Source organism: Mytilus californianus, unplaced genomic scaffold (assembly GCF_021869535.1).
Source record: "Mytilus californianus isolate M0D057914Y unplaced genomic scaffold, xbMytCali1.0.p SCAF_5, whole genome shotgun sequence".
NCBI lineage: Eukaryota > Metazoa > Mollusca > Bivalvia > Mytilida > Mytilidae > Mytilus > Mytilus californianus.
This window is the reverse complement of record NW_026262701.1, coordinates 37,822,193-37,841,385: the sequence shown is the minus strand read 5'-3', so window position 1 is coordinate 37,841,385 and position 19,193 is coordinate 37,822,193. Positions and strand designations below refer to the sequence as shown.

The following is a 19,193-nucleotide window of genomic DNA, read 5'->3' as shown; positions in this document are numbered from 1 at the left end:
TTAAATGTCTTAGGACAAATAAGAAAATATTATTTTTTAAATTATTTGAGAGATCTATACTTCTTTTCAATGCTTAAATTGATATTTATAAGACATGTATTGACCTTAAATAGAGACTGAGTGAGTATTTATGCTAAATCTGGCAAAATCAAAATTAGCTAGAGAATGGAATTACACTGTAAAACACAAAAATAGTTATTGGATGATAGAACTGAGAAACACACTAATGAAGACAAAGATGAGGAAAGGAAAAAAATCACATACAAATAGTATAGTTTAATGTTGACAAATATTTCACATTGTAACAATACAGAGAGAATACATTAATAGTAATACTGTTATCTTAAAGGAAATATGTAGCTTTATCATCAAAATGAACACTGAAAACGGCGATAAATATGTTGAGAAAAAATCTCCAGTTGTGACTTGACAACTCTGTCACATGTATGAAATAAATGAATCCAAAGTCAAGCGTACATGGGAAGAATGTGGTTGATTGAAATTGAAAAGAGATAAGCAAGAATGAAAGAGCCAGACATAAAAAAATTAATTAAACTGACAAATATTTATTACATGTAAGTCGTAGGGTCATTACTGTGAGAACATCTTTATTTTACAAGTAAGAATTGCCTTGTTCAATCATGTCTCTATATGTAGGAGAAATAGTTTCTTCAGAAGAATGTTTTGTATAATTTTAGTGGGTTGGAGGCAGGTACTCCTTGTGGTCAGCAATTGGTTTGTCAATAGCATTATTTATTGGTAAGTCTAGAGCATTAAATACAAACACTGTAACAATAACATAACTCTAATTTCTTATGACTAATATATTTGTCATACTAAGAATACTACTGATTTTTAAGTTTATTTGATGAGTATTTATAATGTATTCTAAGAAAACTTTCAGTTTGATACTTTTTAATATAATAAAAGTAACACACTGATGAATTATCATGTTGAACAGTATAGTATGGGGCTCTCTAAAACTTTACTCAGTACTCGGAGTACAGAATTTGTGCATGAAACATCAAATCCAGTATTTTGATTGGTTTAATTCTGAGTCTTGAGTATGATAATTATACTCCAAATTTTTATGAGTGCAAGGCCTGATCATCACTTGGCGTCCGTCTTCCGTCATCAGCGTCGTCCGTCGTCGTTAGCTTTTTACAAAAATCTTCTCCTCTGAAACCACTGGGCCAAATTTAACCAAACTTGGCCACAATCATCATTTGGGTATCTAGTTTAAAAAATGTGTCTGATGACCCCGCCAACCAACCAAGATGGCCGCCTTGGCTAAAAATAGAACATAAGGGTATAATGTAGATTTTGGCTTATATCTCTGAAACCAAAGCATTTAGAGTAAATCTGACATAGGGTAAATCTGATAATCAGGTCAAGATCTATCTGCCCTGAAATTTTCAGACAAATCTGACAACCTGTTGTTGGGTTGCTGCCCCTGAATTGGTAATTTTAAGGAAATTTTGCAGTTTTTGGTTATTATCTTGAATATTATTATAGATAGAGATAAACTGTAAACAGCAATAATGTTCAGCAAAGTAAGATCTACAAATAAGTTGTCATGACCAAAATTTTCAGTCGACCCCTTTAGGAGTTATTGCCCTTAATAGTCAATTTTTAACAATTTTTTGTAAATTTTTGTAATCTTTTACAAAAATCTTCTTCTCTGAAACTACTGAGACAAATTTAACCATACTTGGTCATAATCATTATTAGGGTATCTAGTTTAAAAAATTTGTCCGATGACCCCGCCTTCCAACCATCATGGCCGACTTGGTTAAAAATAGAACATAAGGGTAAAATGCAGTTTTTGGTTTATATCTCTGAAACTAAAGCATTTAGAGCAAATCTGACAGGTGGCAAAAATGTTCATCAGATTTAGATTTATCTGCCCTGAAATTTTCAGACAAATCAGACAACCCGTTGTTGGGTTGCTGCCCCTGAGTTAGTAATTTTACAAAAATTTTGCAGTTTTTTGTTATTATCTTAGATATCATTATAATATCTAATATCTAATCCTATTAATTATGATTTTAACCTTATTTTACATGATTTCCAAAGCATCAGTAAATACAGGTGAGTGACACAGGCTCTTGAGAGCCTCTAGTTTTAAAACTCTTGACACATGTCAGGGGTGTAAAATTTTCCTTGTTCTTTTCAAAGTGGAAGTGTGATGTGATCAAGTAAGGTATTTTTCTTTTCTTTTTTTTATATTAAACCGGCTAAATATTGAAATTGTTCATGGTTATAAAATATTTACCTACGCCAGAGACATATTTATACAATTGTTTTATATGTCTCTGCCTACGCTCAACCAGAGACATACATGTATAATACCTTTTAAGTAGTGTCTTCAATGTTGCTTTGATGTGTGACCACGGCACCCACTTAAAGTTTTTAGATTTTTGTTGCACAGAGGACACACATATCCATGTATAGATGCACTATTGTTCAATTGTTTTTGTTTTTTGGCTGGTCTCTCACTTATGTCTTCGTCGCTATCACTATCAACAAAGAGATCGTTATCAGTGTATTCACCTAGGAGTATATCTAAGCCGCAACTTTTAAGATTGTTATCCCACGAACTTTGCCATATTGCGTGCAGATGAAAGAAGCTTTGTTCAAATCAGAAATTAATTGTAATTTTCTATTAAATATTAGTCCTAAATACACACTTAGAACATGTAGAAACCATAAATTTACTGACAATCATAAAAAAAAACCCACTCAATGCAACCCCATAATGAAACTGTCAAAAAACACACTTAGAAATCATACATTTACCGACAATTCTAAAAAAAAAAAAGAAACAATGCAAGCTCAATTAATAATGAACACAATAATTAATCAAATGTTAATGGTTTATAAATGTAAGAATATAAAACAAAGCCGATCATGATTAACGATAAATAAACAAATAAATTAAATTTTTTTTAGATACATTATTTTAACTTTACATTTTTGGGAATTTTACTTTGTGAAAGACTCTAGCTCCTGGAGTGTAACAACTTCTTGTGTACAAGGTGTCAATTAAAGCTCATTATAACATGTTGTGATTTACCTGGTCATCGAATAATTCATACCTAATATACATGTCACACTGAAATTATGTATCTGAGACAGGTGTATATTCAATAGAGGCCCATTATGAAACTATCAAATAAAAATGAACACACAATACAATTAATCAACTGTTAATTGTTTTATATCAATAATACAAAACTTAAATCAGAGTTATAAAAAATAAATTAAAATAAAGTAATTAGATATGAACCCAAATTATATAATTCGATTATGATAATCTTAACACTGAAAGCCGATCTGTTTCATAAACAGCTTATGATGTTATGTTAGAACATTCATCATTACTTCGAGTACTTTTAATACTTTAAATTTCCAAAGGAGATCTCGCAAGGATTTCCTAGTGGCAGGGAGAAATTACGTTAGTTCGCCGTGTTGCGAATCTCTTGTATTATATGTCTCTGATACAGCAAATGAAATGAATTTATGCAGCAGTGAGTACTAATTAAGAACACGAATTAAAATGCATTGTACTATTGCTCTTGTATAAAAAAATCACCTTTCAGAAGGGAAGTGCAGGAATTCCACACTAGATTCAACACAATAGGATAAACTTATATCGAGCCATGGATATAACTATATATACCATTTAACTGCATATTGTTACTTTTTCACGGATATTTTTTGCATCAATAGGAATGGATAATTTTGAAGAGTTACTTTCTGGTGGACATTTTATGGATCAGCATTTCTGTACAGCTCCTTTAGAACAAAATGTGAGTATGACAATGGATATATGTCTTAACATTTAAGTTAAACAATGGTCCAAGACAGTACCTATCATGTAAAGAATATATCTGAGAGTCAAAGCTTTATATTTTTCTTTAAGAAATAAATGGATTAAACATCAATGTTTAATATTTCTTGAACAAAAGAACTATTCATATAGATCAAAATAGAATACTGATATTTGATTAATTTTAGAAACTTAAAACTGTTGCTTTTCTTCATGAAAATTTAATTTTGTGATTTGTAGTGCCATTCCAGTGTGGGTGGTTTTATTTTTTAGCTCACCTGGCCTAAAAGGCCAAGTGAGGTTTTCTCATCACTTGGCGTCTGTCGTCCGTCGTCGTCGTCAACTTTTATAAAAATCTTCTCCTCTGAAACTACTGGACCAAATTTAACCAAACTTGGCCACAATCATTATTGGGGTATCTAGTTTAAAAAATGTGTCTAATGACCGGACCCGCCAACCAAGATGGCCACCATGGCTAAAAATAGAACATATGGGTAAAATGTAGATTTTGGCTTATATCTCTGAAACCAAAGCATTTAGAGTAACTATGACAATGAAATTTTCAGACAAATCAGACAACCTGTTGTTGGGTTGCTGCCCTTGAATTGGTAATTTTAAGAAAATTTTGCAGTTTTTGGTTATTATTTTCATTATTATTATAGATAGAGATAAACTGTAAAAAGCAATAATGTACAGCAAAGTAAGATCTACAAATAAGTCAGCATGACCAAAATGGTCAATTGACCTCCTAAGGAGGTATTGCCCTTAATAGTCAATTTTAACAGTTTTTTGTAAATTTTTGTAATCTTTTACAAAAATCTTCTCCTCTGAAACTACTGAGACAAATTTATCCAAACTTGGCCACAATCATCATGGGATTAAAATGTTTATCAGGTTAAGATCTATCCGCCCTGAAATTTTCAGACAAATCAGACAATCCGTTTTTGGGTTGCTGCCCCTGAGTTGGTAATTTTAAGGAAATTTTGCAGTTTTTGAATATTATTATCTTGAATATTATTATAGATCGAGATAAACTGTAAACAACAATAATGTTCAGCAAAGTAAGATCTACAAATAAGTCAACATGACCAAAATGGTCAATTGACCCCTTAAGGAGTTATTGCCCTTTATAGTCAATTTTTTGTAAATTTTTGTAATCTTTTACAAAAATCTTCTCCTCTGAAACTACTGAGGCAAATTTAACCAAACTTGGCCCCAATCATCATTAGTGTATCAAGTTTAAAAAATATGTCTGATGACCCCACCTACCAACCAACATGGCCGAAATGTCTAAAAATAGAACATAGGGGTAAAATGCAAGTTTTGTTTATTAATTTTTGAACCGTCATAAATAGAGAAAATATGAAAGGAGCAAAAATGTTCAGAATAATGAGCTCTACCAATTGTCCATATTTGTCAAAACTGTTAAGACAAATTCTTATAGGAGTTATTGCCCATAAATGACAAATTTTACCATTTTTTTTTCATTTTTGCCTATTATCATGAAGACTATGATATTTAGAGAGAAACATTTTTTTTTTCTGTTTTGCCTTATATGATTGAAATTATAATAGATAAATAAACATTTTAAATCCCAAAAATGATCAGCAAGGCAATTAAAAAGTCACAAATTTTTCCGATATAGTTAGTTGACTGTCACTCTTCATAGGAGTGATTGCCCTTAAATGAGGATTTTTTTTTACCCTCTTTTGTGTTTTGAGCAAAAACTAAAGAAGATAGAGAGAAACTAAACAGACTAAAAGATCAGTAATACAAGACCAATAAAATAGAGATTTTTGTCATGAAGTCTATTCTTGTCTTTAATGTTGGAGAGTGTCCTTTGTTTGATATGTATATAGACCAAGGTGAGCGACACAGGCTCTTTAGAGCCTCTAGTTTTTTTTTCTTGTCAATAACTCGTATTTTCTATATTGACAATTTATTGCTAGAGGATATTTTACCTTTTTATCTTAATCGCAATGTTAGCAAAAATAAAGCTGTCACTAAAACATCAATTATTAGACTAATTAGAGTAATGTTTTCAATCTAAAAAAATATGTATTCACTCATTATGAATATGTTATATGGTTGTCACTCATCTTACATAAATAAGTATATCTATTAAATTATATTGCATTTGAAGTGTTGAACAGTTTCAACCATGTCTTTTCAACAGTAACATGTTGCTTCATTATTTAAAAACGGTTGATTTCTATATAGTGAAATTGAAATATACAAGTTAGAATTTATAAGCATTAACTTTAAAATGATGCAATAATTACATTTACAAATTATTTTAGTTTACTGAATAAATCATGCAATAATTACTGTTACCATGGCTACATTACCAGTTATTTCAAATTACTCAAAGTAAATGGTGCAATAATGTTTACCATGTTTACTGGATAATTGGTGCAATAATTTCTGTTTTAGGTACCAGTCATTTTAGCTTTACTTGGTATATGGTATAGTAACTTCTACAAAGCTGAAACTCAGACACTTCTTCCATATGATCAGGTAAGTAACATAAACAATTATGAAGATAACTGCAGATTAAAATGTTAATTTTAGGCCACATTTCTTTTTTTTCATAAATGTATGGGTGGGGTGGGGGGGGGGGGGGGGGGGGGGGGCGGGAATGAGAGGCACTTTTCTTTAGACCTTTACCACCCATAATTTAAAATTTTCATTTTACTTATAATTCTCACAGATTTCTAAAGAAAATGAAATCAACCACAATTTATTAATTTTAGTGCCTCCCATTTCACATGTGTTTAAATCTGGAACAGCCCTAAGCATTTTTACAATTGATACATATATATATATATAGATTTACTGATTTCTTACAGTATATGCATAGATTTGCAGCTTACTTCCAACAAGGTGATATGGAGAGCAATGGTAAATACATCACCAGAAATGGACAACGTGTGGATTATTCCACTGGTCCTGTTATCTGGGGGGAGCCAGGTACTAATGGTCAACATGCATTCTACCAGCTTATACATCAAGGTAATTATAAGAGCAGGGCGTTTTCTGATCTAGTTGATAATTATGGAATACCAAAGAGATCCAATTGGGAATTGTTTATCAACAGAAATCTCCTGTAAAGGTCTTATTGATCATTTGTACGGCTATAAATTGTGATAGTTAAGAAAAATGATGTGATTCTTTCATTGAGTTTTTATGCCCCCACCGTAGGCGACAGGGGCATTAAGTGTTACCCTTGACCATCCGTCTTTCTATCCGACCTTCCCATTTTCGTTGCAAAGATTGAGCGGGGGCATTGGTGTCCTTAGACACCTACTTCTTTTATTTTTTTGACAATTTTGATCTTGATATAATATCTAAAGAAAGACTTTATAAAGCTTGATCTGATTGAAATAAAAATCCTCTGTCCTTGCTTCCCTAACAAGGATCTAACAATGCCCCATTTTACTTTCTGTTTAAAGACCTTTTGGGATTTTCTGGTTTTGTCCTAATGAAACACACCTTCAAAAAATTGACATAATAATTACCAGAACAGAGAGTAGAACTGAGAGTTGTCAGATCCTTGTAACCAAAGCCTGGATACAGGATCTGTATTTAAATCAGATTGTATAATTAGATATAAGAAGATGTGGTATGAATGCCAATGAGACAACTCTCCATCCATGTCAAAATTTATAAAAGAAAACCATTATAGGTCACATCGAACAGCAAGCTATAAAGGGCCCCAAAAATTACTAGTGTAAAACCATTCAAACGGGAAAACCAACGGTCTAATCTATATAAAAAACGAGAAACACTTATGAACCACATCAACAAACGACAACTACTGAACATCAGATTCCTGACTTAGGACAGGTGCAAACAATTGCAGCAGGTTTAAACGTTTTAATGGTACCAAACCTTCACCCTTATTTGAAACAATAGTGTAACATAACAACATAGAAAGACACACTATAAAATATCAACTGAAATGGTCTAACTCAATCAAAGGACATATTAACACCAGTGAACATACACTGAACAAATAAATATGATACAATGTAAATACAAAATAAATAAACTAAGGGAAGAATAATAAAAGTAACATGTTATACCGCTGTGAAATGTTAAACAATTTAAGAACAACAATATGCTCGAACAAAAAAATCAGCCATTTGCTATAAAGCTGCAAAGGTTTTACACATAGTTTGTGTGTTCATTAGATATGGTGTTAATAATAGAAATAGAATATCATAGATATTTGTGTGTATTGTCAGGTCAGGTCAATACCTAAAAATAGAAAGAGGTTATTGTAAATTAACTGAAATTTGATATTGTTTCATTTGTTTATCATTACAGTTACACAATAAACATTTCAAAATTATTACCAATGTGATTGCAATGGAAATTGCATCTCTTTGTATTTAGAGACAAATTTGTATTACTGTTTTTTTAGTAATTTTATATATCATTTTGGAATAGAAATAGCATTAGTGCATTCTCTTCTTAAAAATACTCTTGTGAGAGTACAAAAAAAACAAATTTACTGCACAAAATATAAAATTATGAAATGAAAATAGACTGGATACATATCCTTACTTAATTTCATAGTTTCAGTTTAAATATTGAAAATGAAATACACTGACTTTTGGTATCCTTTTTATTTCAGGAACCAGGCTCATACCATGTGATTTTATGATGCCAGTAGAAACTCAGAATCCTGTACAAGGAGGCCTACATCATCAAGTAATGTGTTGTTTTATGTGGTCATCTGTAAACAAACATATATGAACTACACATGTTAGGACCATAAAAAAAATAGTTGTCTAATATTTATGACATTGAAGAAAAAAATGAAGCAAGCTATAAGGCATGAACTGCATTTTGACAAATGTAATGTTTCTTTTTAAAAAAAAACCTAATAGAACAATAGATCAATTGTAATAGATGAATAGAGTTTAAATAGTTTTCATATTTTTTATGGTCATTATGTGGTACGTTTGCATTGCACGTAATATTAAAGTAAAAATAAATTATTTTGTTGTCATATAACTTTAAAACTTACAATGTTTTTCTATTAGGGCCTTGATGATTAATTGGCTAAAATCCCCTTTGAGTTGGGTTATGAAAATTGACATGATTATTCACCACTAGAAGGGGTGTCGAGTATGAGAAAAACCATATGGTCAAAAACTTCATTCAATTTAGTTACCCGTGTGCATATGAGCTCTCTTACTTTAAAACCCCTTAGAGTTTGTGGATGAAATTAGTTGTAAATCAGTAAAATTTCTGCCTTCCTTGGGTATATGCTTTGATTAAATGGAATAACCCTGATAACTTCTAATTTGCATCACAATTTACTTGTTTACTTGAAACAACTATAACTTTTATATGTATGTTACTATAATTAAAATGCATGCAAATCTTACAAGGCTTTATAACTACTTTTTACCTCAGAGATACCCACTGTTGACAAATATTTTACTATCTCCGTACAGGTAAAGAAAGAAGGTGATTATTGAATAGAAATTATATTATTTCAGATTTTGATATCCAATTTTCTGGCCCAGACAGAAGCTTTAATGAAAGGAAAGTCTAAAGAAGAAGCTAGACAGGAACTGGTACAGGCGGGAATGGGTGGAGAATCTTTAGAACATATACTGCCTCATAAGGTAAAATCTTTAGAACATATACTGCCTCATAAGGTCCAAGGACACAGTTATCGTCCTTTGGTTTTCGTTGTCTACAAATATAGTCCCTAGTGTGATCAGTGTATAACTTGCATTTTTTTTTGATACACTTTCCCAATTTATTTCTTGATATTTCATGCATGAAATATTAAGTAAGGGGATGAAATTACATGTTAAAAAAATTTGGGTGCTGAATCTTTATGTTAAGTAGTGATTTGGTCCAGTTAAAAAAGGTCAAAAATTAGAATGTGTGAAGCTGTCAAACTGAATTTTAGCCCCCCTTAACACAGAACTGTCAATATTTTGAGTTAGAGCTGGTAGAAGTTTCTATAATTTTGATATTATTTGTATCAATAGTAGTACACTACATTGTAAAAATCTTTTTGAGATAGAGCAGGTGCGATTTTTTTAATTTGAATTTATTGTCTAAAAGAAATGCACTACGAAATAACTGTGTTCTCGGGCCTAAGAGATGAATTTCGTAAATGTAGATTCTGTACTTTGGCAACTTTCCTGAATGGTTTGCTGGTTTCAATTTGTCAAACTCAATAAAAGTAAAGGATTTACATCTTTGTTTGACAGAAATTCTGTTAAAATGTCCCATTTTGGCATTATACGGCTAAAATAAGCATTTTAAAGCAGTTTCCATTTTATGCCTAAGAGCCATGCTGACTTTCTATCTGACAGCTTTTTATGTTCCTGATATTTGTGTTTCTATGCTTAAATCAAATTTAATTAACCATTTGTGAACTCGGAATCTAGAGAAAAGTAGATTATCACAGAAGAAATGTGCAGAATATTTGTATTTATGTCCCTGGTTAAACGGCCTGTTTGATGTATGTGAAATGTGAAGAGTTTTGTACATAAAATCTGTAGTCCATCACAAATATTTCACTAAATCTGTAAAAAAGCACTTTACAATGATCAGTTCACCCTATTCATTTCATATGCTACCATAATTTTCTTCTTTAGGATAGTAAGTGGTTCAAATATATGCCAAATGAGACTAAAACTACATGCAAGTTTTCCATTGAAAAGTGAAAAACTGGTCATCAGACCATACTGTCTGCAAAAAAATTTAAATTCAAGAGTCCTTTTGCAATTAGACTTCTTGTATCATGACATCTTAGCATAGAAATGAGCAAAAAGTAACAAATTTCAATTTCTTATAGCCTCTGTGTGCATTTTTATATGTAAATATGGGCTACGGCCTAAATCGACTCTAAATAATTCTCAGTCTTACATGGCCTTAGACCATTCTATACTCATGTGGTATGCTTTTTGTAACTTTTCTTTACATTTAAAGTACATTTAATATATATGGAAGAATAATGTATGGTTAAAAATCTTCAAAAACTTCAAATTGGTTGAAAAAAATGCATGTTTATGTAAGGTTTCCCTTAATTCGAAAATCTCTATTTTCAGGCACAGGCTCATATAAATTTGACTTTTGAATAACTGTAATAAATCTGATAAATCAAATGAGTGTTCCGTTGCTTTTAATACTTATTATATTAAATTCTAGAGTATTTAAGAAGCAATTTTTTCAGTATTTAAATTTTTTAGGCCAAAATCTTGACAGTTGAAAATATTTGATTTAAACGTCAAAAATAAACATCCAAATTTCAATATTAAAATGGCCCTAGTTTCTATATTATATATCCTATGGCCATGAAACTTGGCCAACTATCTTATAATTGCCTAAGCTTAGGTTTTATTAAAATTGGACAAGTCTTTCTATCCAATTAGGTCCAAGGACACAGTTATCGTCCTTTGGTTTTCGTTGTCTACAAATATAGTCCCTAGTGTGAACAGTGTATAACTTGCATTTTTTTTTGATACACTTTCCCAATTTATTTCTTGATATTTCATGCATGAAATTTTAAGTAAGGGGATGAAATTACATGTTAAAAAAATTTGGGTGCTGAATCTTTATGTTAAGTAGTGATTTGGTCCAGTTAAAAAAGGTCAAAAATTAGAATGTGTGAAGCTGTCAAACTGAATTTTAGCCCCCCTTAACACAGAACTGTCAATATTTTGAGTTAGAGCTGGTAGAAGTTTCTATAATTTTGATATTATTTGTATCAATAGTAGTACACTACACTGTAAAAATCTTTTTGAGATAGAGCAGGTGCGATTTTTATACGACCGCAAAAATTAAAAAAATTTTGGTCGTATATTGGTATGACGTTGGCGTCGTTGTCGTCGTCGTCGTCGTCGTCCGGCCTCGTCCGAAGACACATTGGTTTTCGCACTCTAACTTTAGTTTAAGTGAATGGATCTCCATGAAATTTTACCATAAGGTTCAATACCATGAAAGGAAGGTTTGGATTGATTTTGGGGGTTATGGTACCAACAGTTAAGGAATTAGGGGCCAAAAAGGGGCCAAAAATAAGCATTTTTGTAACTTCCAGACAATAACTTGTGTGTAAGTGTATGGATCTCTCTGACATTGTACCACAAGGTTCCATATCACAAAGGGAAGGCTGTAATTGATTTTGGGGGTAATTGCCTCAAAATTATAGGAATTAGGGGCCAAAAAAGGGGCAAAAAACAAGCATTTTTCTAGTTTCATGACAATAACTTGTGTGTAAGTGTTTGGATATTTCTGAAATTGTACTACAAGGTTCCATATCACTAAGGGAAAGCTGGAATTGAGTTTGGGGGTAATTGCCCGAAACGTTTAGGAATTGGGGGCCAAAAAGGGGCCAAAAATAAGCATTTTTCTAGTTTCCAGACAATAACTTGTGTGTAAGTGTATGGATCTCTCTGACATTGTACCACAAGGTTCCATATCACAAAGGGAAGGCTGTAATTGATTTTGGGGGTAATTGCCTCAAAATTTTAGGAATTAGGGGCCAAAAAAGGGGCAAAAAACAAGCATTTTTCTAGTTTCATGACAATAACTTGTGTGTAAGTGTTTGGATATTTCTGAAATTGTACTACAAGGTTCCATATCACTAAGGGAAAGCTGGAATTGAGTTTGGGGGTAATTGCCCGAAACGTTTAGGAATTGGGGGCCAAAAAGGGGCCAAAAATAAGCATTTTTCTAGTTTCCAGACAATAACTTGTGTTCAAGTGTATGGATCTCTCTGAAATTGTACTGCAAGGTACCATACCACAAAGGGAAGGCTTGGATTGAGTTTAGGGGTGATGAATCATAAGGGGGTTAAAAAAAATTTGGGGGGGGATTTTTTTTTTTTTTTTTTTTTTTTCTTTTTTTCCTTTTTTTTTTCTTTTAAAATTTTCCATTTTAAGTTGGTTATTTCTGATTTATATTTAAAAGCAAATAATAATGATATGGTAGGGGATACACACCAAACAGGATGTGTAAATTATTATATAATAAGTATTGTGCAATAGCAAGAAATTTTCAATTGCACAGTATTGCACAATAGCAAGAAATCTTCAATTGCACAGTATTGCACAATAGCAAGAAATCTTCAATTGCACATTATTGCGCAATAGCAAGAAATATCCAATGGCACAGTATTGTGCAAAAGAAGATACTTCGTATAAATTGCTTATTTCTTGACCAATTTCAATGGGGTTTTATTCTTGAATTCTTGGGGTTCTTTAATATGCTGAATCTAACCGTGTATTAAGTTTTTGGATTTTGGGCCCCGTTTTTAAATTGGTCCACATTGAGGTCCAAAGGGTCCAAAATTTAACTTTTTTTTTTTTGTTTGATTTCATCAAAAATTGAATTATTGGGGTTCTTTGATATGCCGAATCTAACCGTGTATTTAGATTCTTAATTTTTGGTTCCGTTTTCAAATTGGTCTACATTAAGGTCCAAAGGGTCCAAAATTAAACTTAGTTTGATTTTAACAAAAATTGAATTTTTAGGGTTCTTTGATATGCTGAATCTAAACATGTATTTAGATTTTTGATTATGGGCCCAGTTTTCAAGTTGGTCCAAATCGGGGTCCCAAATTAAACTTTGTTTGATTTCAACAAAAATTGAATATATGGGGTTCTTTGATATGCTGAATCTAACCATGTATTTAGATTTTTGATTTATGGGCCCCGTTATCAACTTTTTCCACATTGAGGTCAAAAGGGTCCAAAATTAAACTTTGTTTGATTTCATCAAAAATTGAATTCTTGGGGTTCTTTGATATGCTGAATCTAACCATGTATTTAGATTTTGGATATTGGACCAAAATAGGTGAATGTCCAATTTAAAATTTTTAAGTTCTTAGACCACATTCATTCTGTGTCAGAAACCTATGCTGTGTCAAATATTTAATCACAATCCAAATTCAGAGCTGTATCAAGCTTGAATGTTGTGTCCATACTTGCCCCAACTGTTCAGGGTTCGACCTCACGGTCGTATCAAGCTGCGCCCTGCGGAGCATTTTATTATTTTAATTTGAATTTATTGTCTAAAAGAAATGCACTACGAAATAACTGTGTTCTCGGGCCATAAGGTCAAATCTTAAGAACATATACTGCCTCATAAGGTCAAATCTTTTCCTTTTATATTGAAATAAGAAAAAAGATGTTCTTTTTTTAATGAAAGAAATAATCTCTGTGTTTTTGTTATTACAATTAGATTTGATCTTAAAATGGAAATATTTTTTTATTTGAAAAAGATATATTAAACAGTAAACAGTTTTATGTAGAATGTTAAGGATTATTTTCTTTTATGCTTATGCTAATAGACAGAAAAAATAGGTATGCCATAACCTATCTTTACAATTTAAGACAACAAAAGTCAATTCATACTATAATTTAGAAATAAGTACCACACAAATGATAATTGAATTTGTTTCACCATTACAGGTTTTTGAAGGAAATCGTCCCAGTAATTCCATATTATTCCAGAAATTAACACCTTTTATGCTAGGTGTTCTGATAGGTATGTATATCATAGGTCAACAAACAAAATGTGACATAACTTGAAGCATAGAACAATTTTGCATTCGCAAGAAATCAGGAAAGGTGAATGTATGATATACCGTAACAACAAATTCTGTCTATTTCAGGATTCTGAGGTTATAGTTGATCCCTATTTATCAATTATGGACTTTTGACCAGGTCAATACTTTATATATGGACCTGTTCATATTATATTGACTGAGGATTCGTCCTTGGACACTATAATCTGAACAGATCCATATATAACGTATTAACTGAGTGAAAGTCCTTAATTTATATATTACATACCAGGGCTTCCAAAAAAATTTTGAGCCAGCCGGACATTTCATATCTTATCCCGATTTTAAACCCCTTTAGACTTAGTAAATTACGCAATTATGATAATCAGTTGGCCATCATATAACCAATGATTGACATTAAAACGATATTAAACTTGACTTTGATATTAATTCGATGTTCTGACGTAAAGTGTTAAATGTAAAGTGTAGCATTCTAAGTGTGCAACATCGGCGTACTAATTATGCCTTATTCCGCTTTAAACTCTTTATTTGTGCAAAATAACGTTGTCAAAAACTTTACTTTCGTTTTTAAAATCACATTTTCCTAATGCCGGATGTTGACTTGACAATGGTAAATCACGAATCAGAGACGGATACGTAATATCCGTGTACGTTTACGATTGAGTTAAGTAGCCTTTTCAAGTTATTTCTTCAAGAAAATACTCAAAATGAACGTTAGATGAAGGTATTAATGATAATTTTAGCATTATTGAAGAATTAGGATGCATAATTAAATTTCCCACCAGCGCACAGTAGACACATGCGCACACATGTACTAGTTCAAACAACGTGGTTCTGACGATTATTCGTTTAAAACCTTTTCAAATTTTTATCAAATCATAATTATTAACGTATTTCTTATAATTTCAATCTTTTAGACTAAATTAATTAGATGCAACCCGCTGAAATGTAAGAAAATAACTTTGAAAACCCTTTAGCGTACCCCAATATTTAACACGATGTACAGTGTTTTTAAATATAATAATGAATATCATACAAATTCGAATTCATTTATAAATATTCTTATTTGAAGAATTATTTTAAAATCTAAGGATAATTTTTTAAAATTGAATGTTCATTTACAATAATATCTACACACTGTAATTAAATAGGATGTTGTTCCATACACCCTTACATGTTTGACCTCGTTTACCTGATAAGCCGTGCATTTATGTACCCAGAGAGGATTAGACTAACTGAGACACTTCAAAGTATGAAATATGCTGCATCTGTTTAATTAAACCCAAATATGACCGAAATATCTTTGTGAAATAGGTTGCCACAATTATAAACTATAATGCCCAAACGGACATTTTTACCGATCGATAGTTGGTAAAAAAAGTGAAATGACCGTTTTATGAAAATGCCTTGAATAACAAAAAGTGGCAAACCTATGATATTTGACCGTCTGAGGCTGAGAGCAGCCGGACTTTTTATGTAAATTTCGGTCAAGTCCGGAATATATGACTGTTTTGGAAGCCATGTTACATACATGTATGTCCAGTAAATAGTGTATTATCGAAATGGACCACAATGTTCTTTCTGTGTATTTTGCAAGATTTTTAGTATTGACTGTCAATATCTATATATATAGAAACATAGCACTTTGCAATATTTTTAACATTGATCGTCAATATATATATATATATATATATATATATATATATATATATATATATATATACTCTATGGTCGGGTCATTGTCTCTTTGACACAAATATTGACAGTCAATATATATATGAATAGAAACATAGAGTCCATATACTTTATATCCTTTGCATCACGTTATTGTAATAACCAATGAAAAATGTAGAATGCTACACCATATGTAATATTCAGGAATATTTTCTGGTCATGGACTGTTATTTCATTCAGTAAATAAAAGTTTCAAGACCTGCTACCACAGGATTTCATCTGACTAATTTAAGTAGTGTTTTCTTTAGCGTTGTTTTTTTCAAATGGTATCAGATTACCTCGTTTACTGAACAAGAATGGCAACACAACTTGAAACAGAGAAGATGAACAAATACACTGATCATATTTTATTTTATACGTATCCTAAAATGAAAAGAAAACAAACTTTGGACAATAATTGTTAACAATTATGAACATCAACCATCAAATATGTTTGCCATTACTAATAATATAGTGATGAAATAAAGGAATGTAATTTTTTTTAAGTTTGTTTGATAAGAGTTTGCCAAATAAAATGAAAAATTTGAACATTTTTGTATATGACTGTCTTTATGCATTCAAATTAAGATGTGTTGTTGTACTTGATAATCTGCATAGACTTTATTATATATTTTTTTTAACTACTGGTCATTTAGACATTCAATGAGACAAACAGTATGAAAGAAAATTTCCATCTTAACATACACCATTATATAAATAACACATAGCTGAGAGGGTGATAGAGCAGATTGTTACCACGAGAAAACATTGTCAACTGAGGCGAAGCCAAGGTTGACAATGTCTTTTCGAGGGGTAACAATCTGCTCTATCACCCTCTCAGATATGTGTTATTTAATTTATTATACTGAATGTTCTGTTATTACTGTCGATTAAATTTCAAATTCAAAGTAATAAACTTAGACGTCTTGTACATAACAACCATCCATATTTAATAAAGCACACACTTGATCAAGCTTCTCCATGAAGGGTAATAGAGTAAATTAACACCCTCGTATTAGCCAATCAAAATATGGCATTTTAACTTGAAGTATAATAATATATGTTGATAATATTTCACAATTTATCTCATGTTTTACAGCTATGTATGAACAAAAAATATTTGTACAAGGAACAATCTGGGACATCAACTCATATGATCAGTGGGGGTATGTATACTATAAACTAAAATAATTTGATCAATTGAATATTAAAATAAATTACTGAACTGATCCTATAATATATTTAGCTTTATTTTCATAGGGAACTAGAATACACCTGCGACATCGTAGGTCCGTGACTGAATTAAAGTACCTACACCTTATTTTTAGCCTGGATTTTAAGTATTCGTATTGTCATCTGATAAAGTCAGGCTGATTATAAGGTGTACAGTTTTGCTTTCAAAATCTTTCTGTTTGAACCTGTCCTGGTTTTCTTACTACAACTGGAAACAAATGTGACATATACTAATGGTATCGGTATCAGATTCGACCAGGAACTTGATAATTGTTGGTAATACTAATTATGTGGAAAACAAAGGGCCTGGAATGGTGCAATTTTTAATCAACACCATTGTCCTATATTAGTTATATATAAAGTTGAATTCTTTGATTCGTCGTTTTTACGTCATGCCGGCTAACAAATTGGACCATGTTATTTTAGTATTATAGATGTATTTGATCCTGAATATTATTTGTAATTGTTTCTGCTTTTTAAATGGAGTCCTATTATAGTTACCATACATACTGAGAAACCATCATTATTGTTGTATATATTTATTTTTAGTGTTGAATTGGGCAAACAGCTTGCTAAAGTTATCCAACCAGAACTGAAGAATAATGATCCCGTCTCAACTCATGATTCCTCTACAAATGGACTTATTAATTTCATTAAGAAACATAGAGTTTAGATAAACATCTTCTAAATAGGATTCTTTTCTGTCACTGCTCTGTATTAATATTATGAAGCTGTTGTAGATATTTAACCCAAAATTATATATTGTTAAAGTCTGTTCTATTAAAACATGTAAGAAACCAAATGGTGGGTCTTTTAAATTGCTGCTATGGATGGTTGTTTAAAATAATCAATCTCAGTATAAAAACAAACTAATAATCTTGAATAGTTTTGGCATGTTGTCCCTCATCTTAAAGTTATCTGTCTTATGTCTCATATATTGTTGATATTTGTTTAAGTAAGATCTGTTTTTGTTTTATTTATTTCTGCCTTTACATTTCATTTGTCTTTTTAAATAGAGTACTTTCTCATAATTTCTGTACTCTTCAATTTGATTTGATCAACATGATTATGTATAGCCTAATATGTTAAATGTGACAATTCATTATTGGACTTACAAATATATTATAATATTATAAAACACTGGCATGGTTTTACTTCAGAGATCCAGTACTATATATGGTATAATACTGTAACTAATTTTAACATCACCTAAATCTCATTCTGAATCTTAATCATAAAGTGGTGGTATCCTTTCCAATGGGCTTAAGAAGCTGCCACTATTGTGAAGACTTTTGTGATATACAGAATTAGTACCCTTGAATATTTGTCAAATATTACAGCCATGTGTACATTGAAAATGCAAGCTTTACTATATTGAGTAAATAAAGATTAACAAAAAATATATTTTCAATTTGATATTTCAAAAATAAACTATATGTAGAAACATAACATTAAATACATTATTGTACCAAGGAAAATAAACCATAAGGTGCAATTTTTACTTGACAAAATTTAATTATAAAATTTATTTCTGCAAATTTGGAGATTTTTAATTTAAATATATGTTGCTAATCTTTTTTTAACTCAGTATATGTATATCATGACTACATATGAGAATGTACCAATATTGATTTTTTTTTTTTAGAGTAGATAAATTATTAGTGTAATTTGTTATTAGTATTACTTTGTTTAAAGTTTATTAAGTTTTTTTGTCAGTTGCAACACACTTGAAATTACAGTGAACATATGATGCACTGAAAATTTGTTTACCAGGGCATTACCAAATTATAATGCAATTCTATAACTAATGAAAGACAAAACATGTCTGTCTGTCTTTATTTGATAGTATTA

At 31.0% G+C, this 19,193-nt stretch overlaps 1 protein-coding gene across 2 annotated transcripts in view; it reads left to right on the top strand.

Moving 5' to 3' along the window:
• LOC127701834 (glucose-6-phosphate isomerase-like) overlaps positions 1–18,040 on the top strand; it is a 156,274-nt gene extending 138,234 nt beyond the window's left edge. Inside the window, exons 10-18 of one of the 2 annotated variants that reach the window (XM_052205806.1) lie at positions 699–759; positions 3,733–3,812; positions 6,266–6,349; positions 6,682–6,844; positions 8,472–8,548; positions 9,346–9,474; positions 14,281–14,356; positions 17,209–17,275; positions 17,892–18,040. In XM_052205806.1, the coding sequence (XP_052061766.1) occupies positions 699–759; positions 3,733–3,812; positions 6,266–6,349; positions 6,682–6,844; positions 8,472–8,548; positions 9,346–9,474; positions 14,281–14,356; positions 17,209–17,275; positions 17,892–18,015 (861 nt within the window). In that variant the 3' untranslated portion in view covers positions 18,016–18,040. Of the gene's footprint in view, positions 1–698; positions 760–3,732; positions 3,813–6,265; positions 6,350–6,681; positions 6,845–8,471; positions 8,549–9,345; positions 9,508–14,280; positions 14,357–17,208; positions 17,276–17,891 lie in introns of both variants that reach the window. The other variant, XM_052205805.1, reaches the window with a different exon arrangement.
• Positions 18,041–19,193: the final 1,153 nt, after the last annotated feature.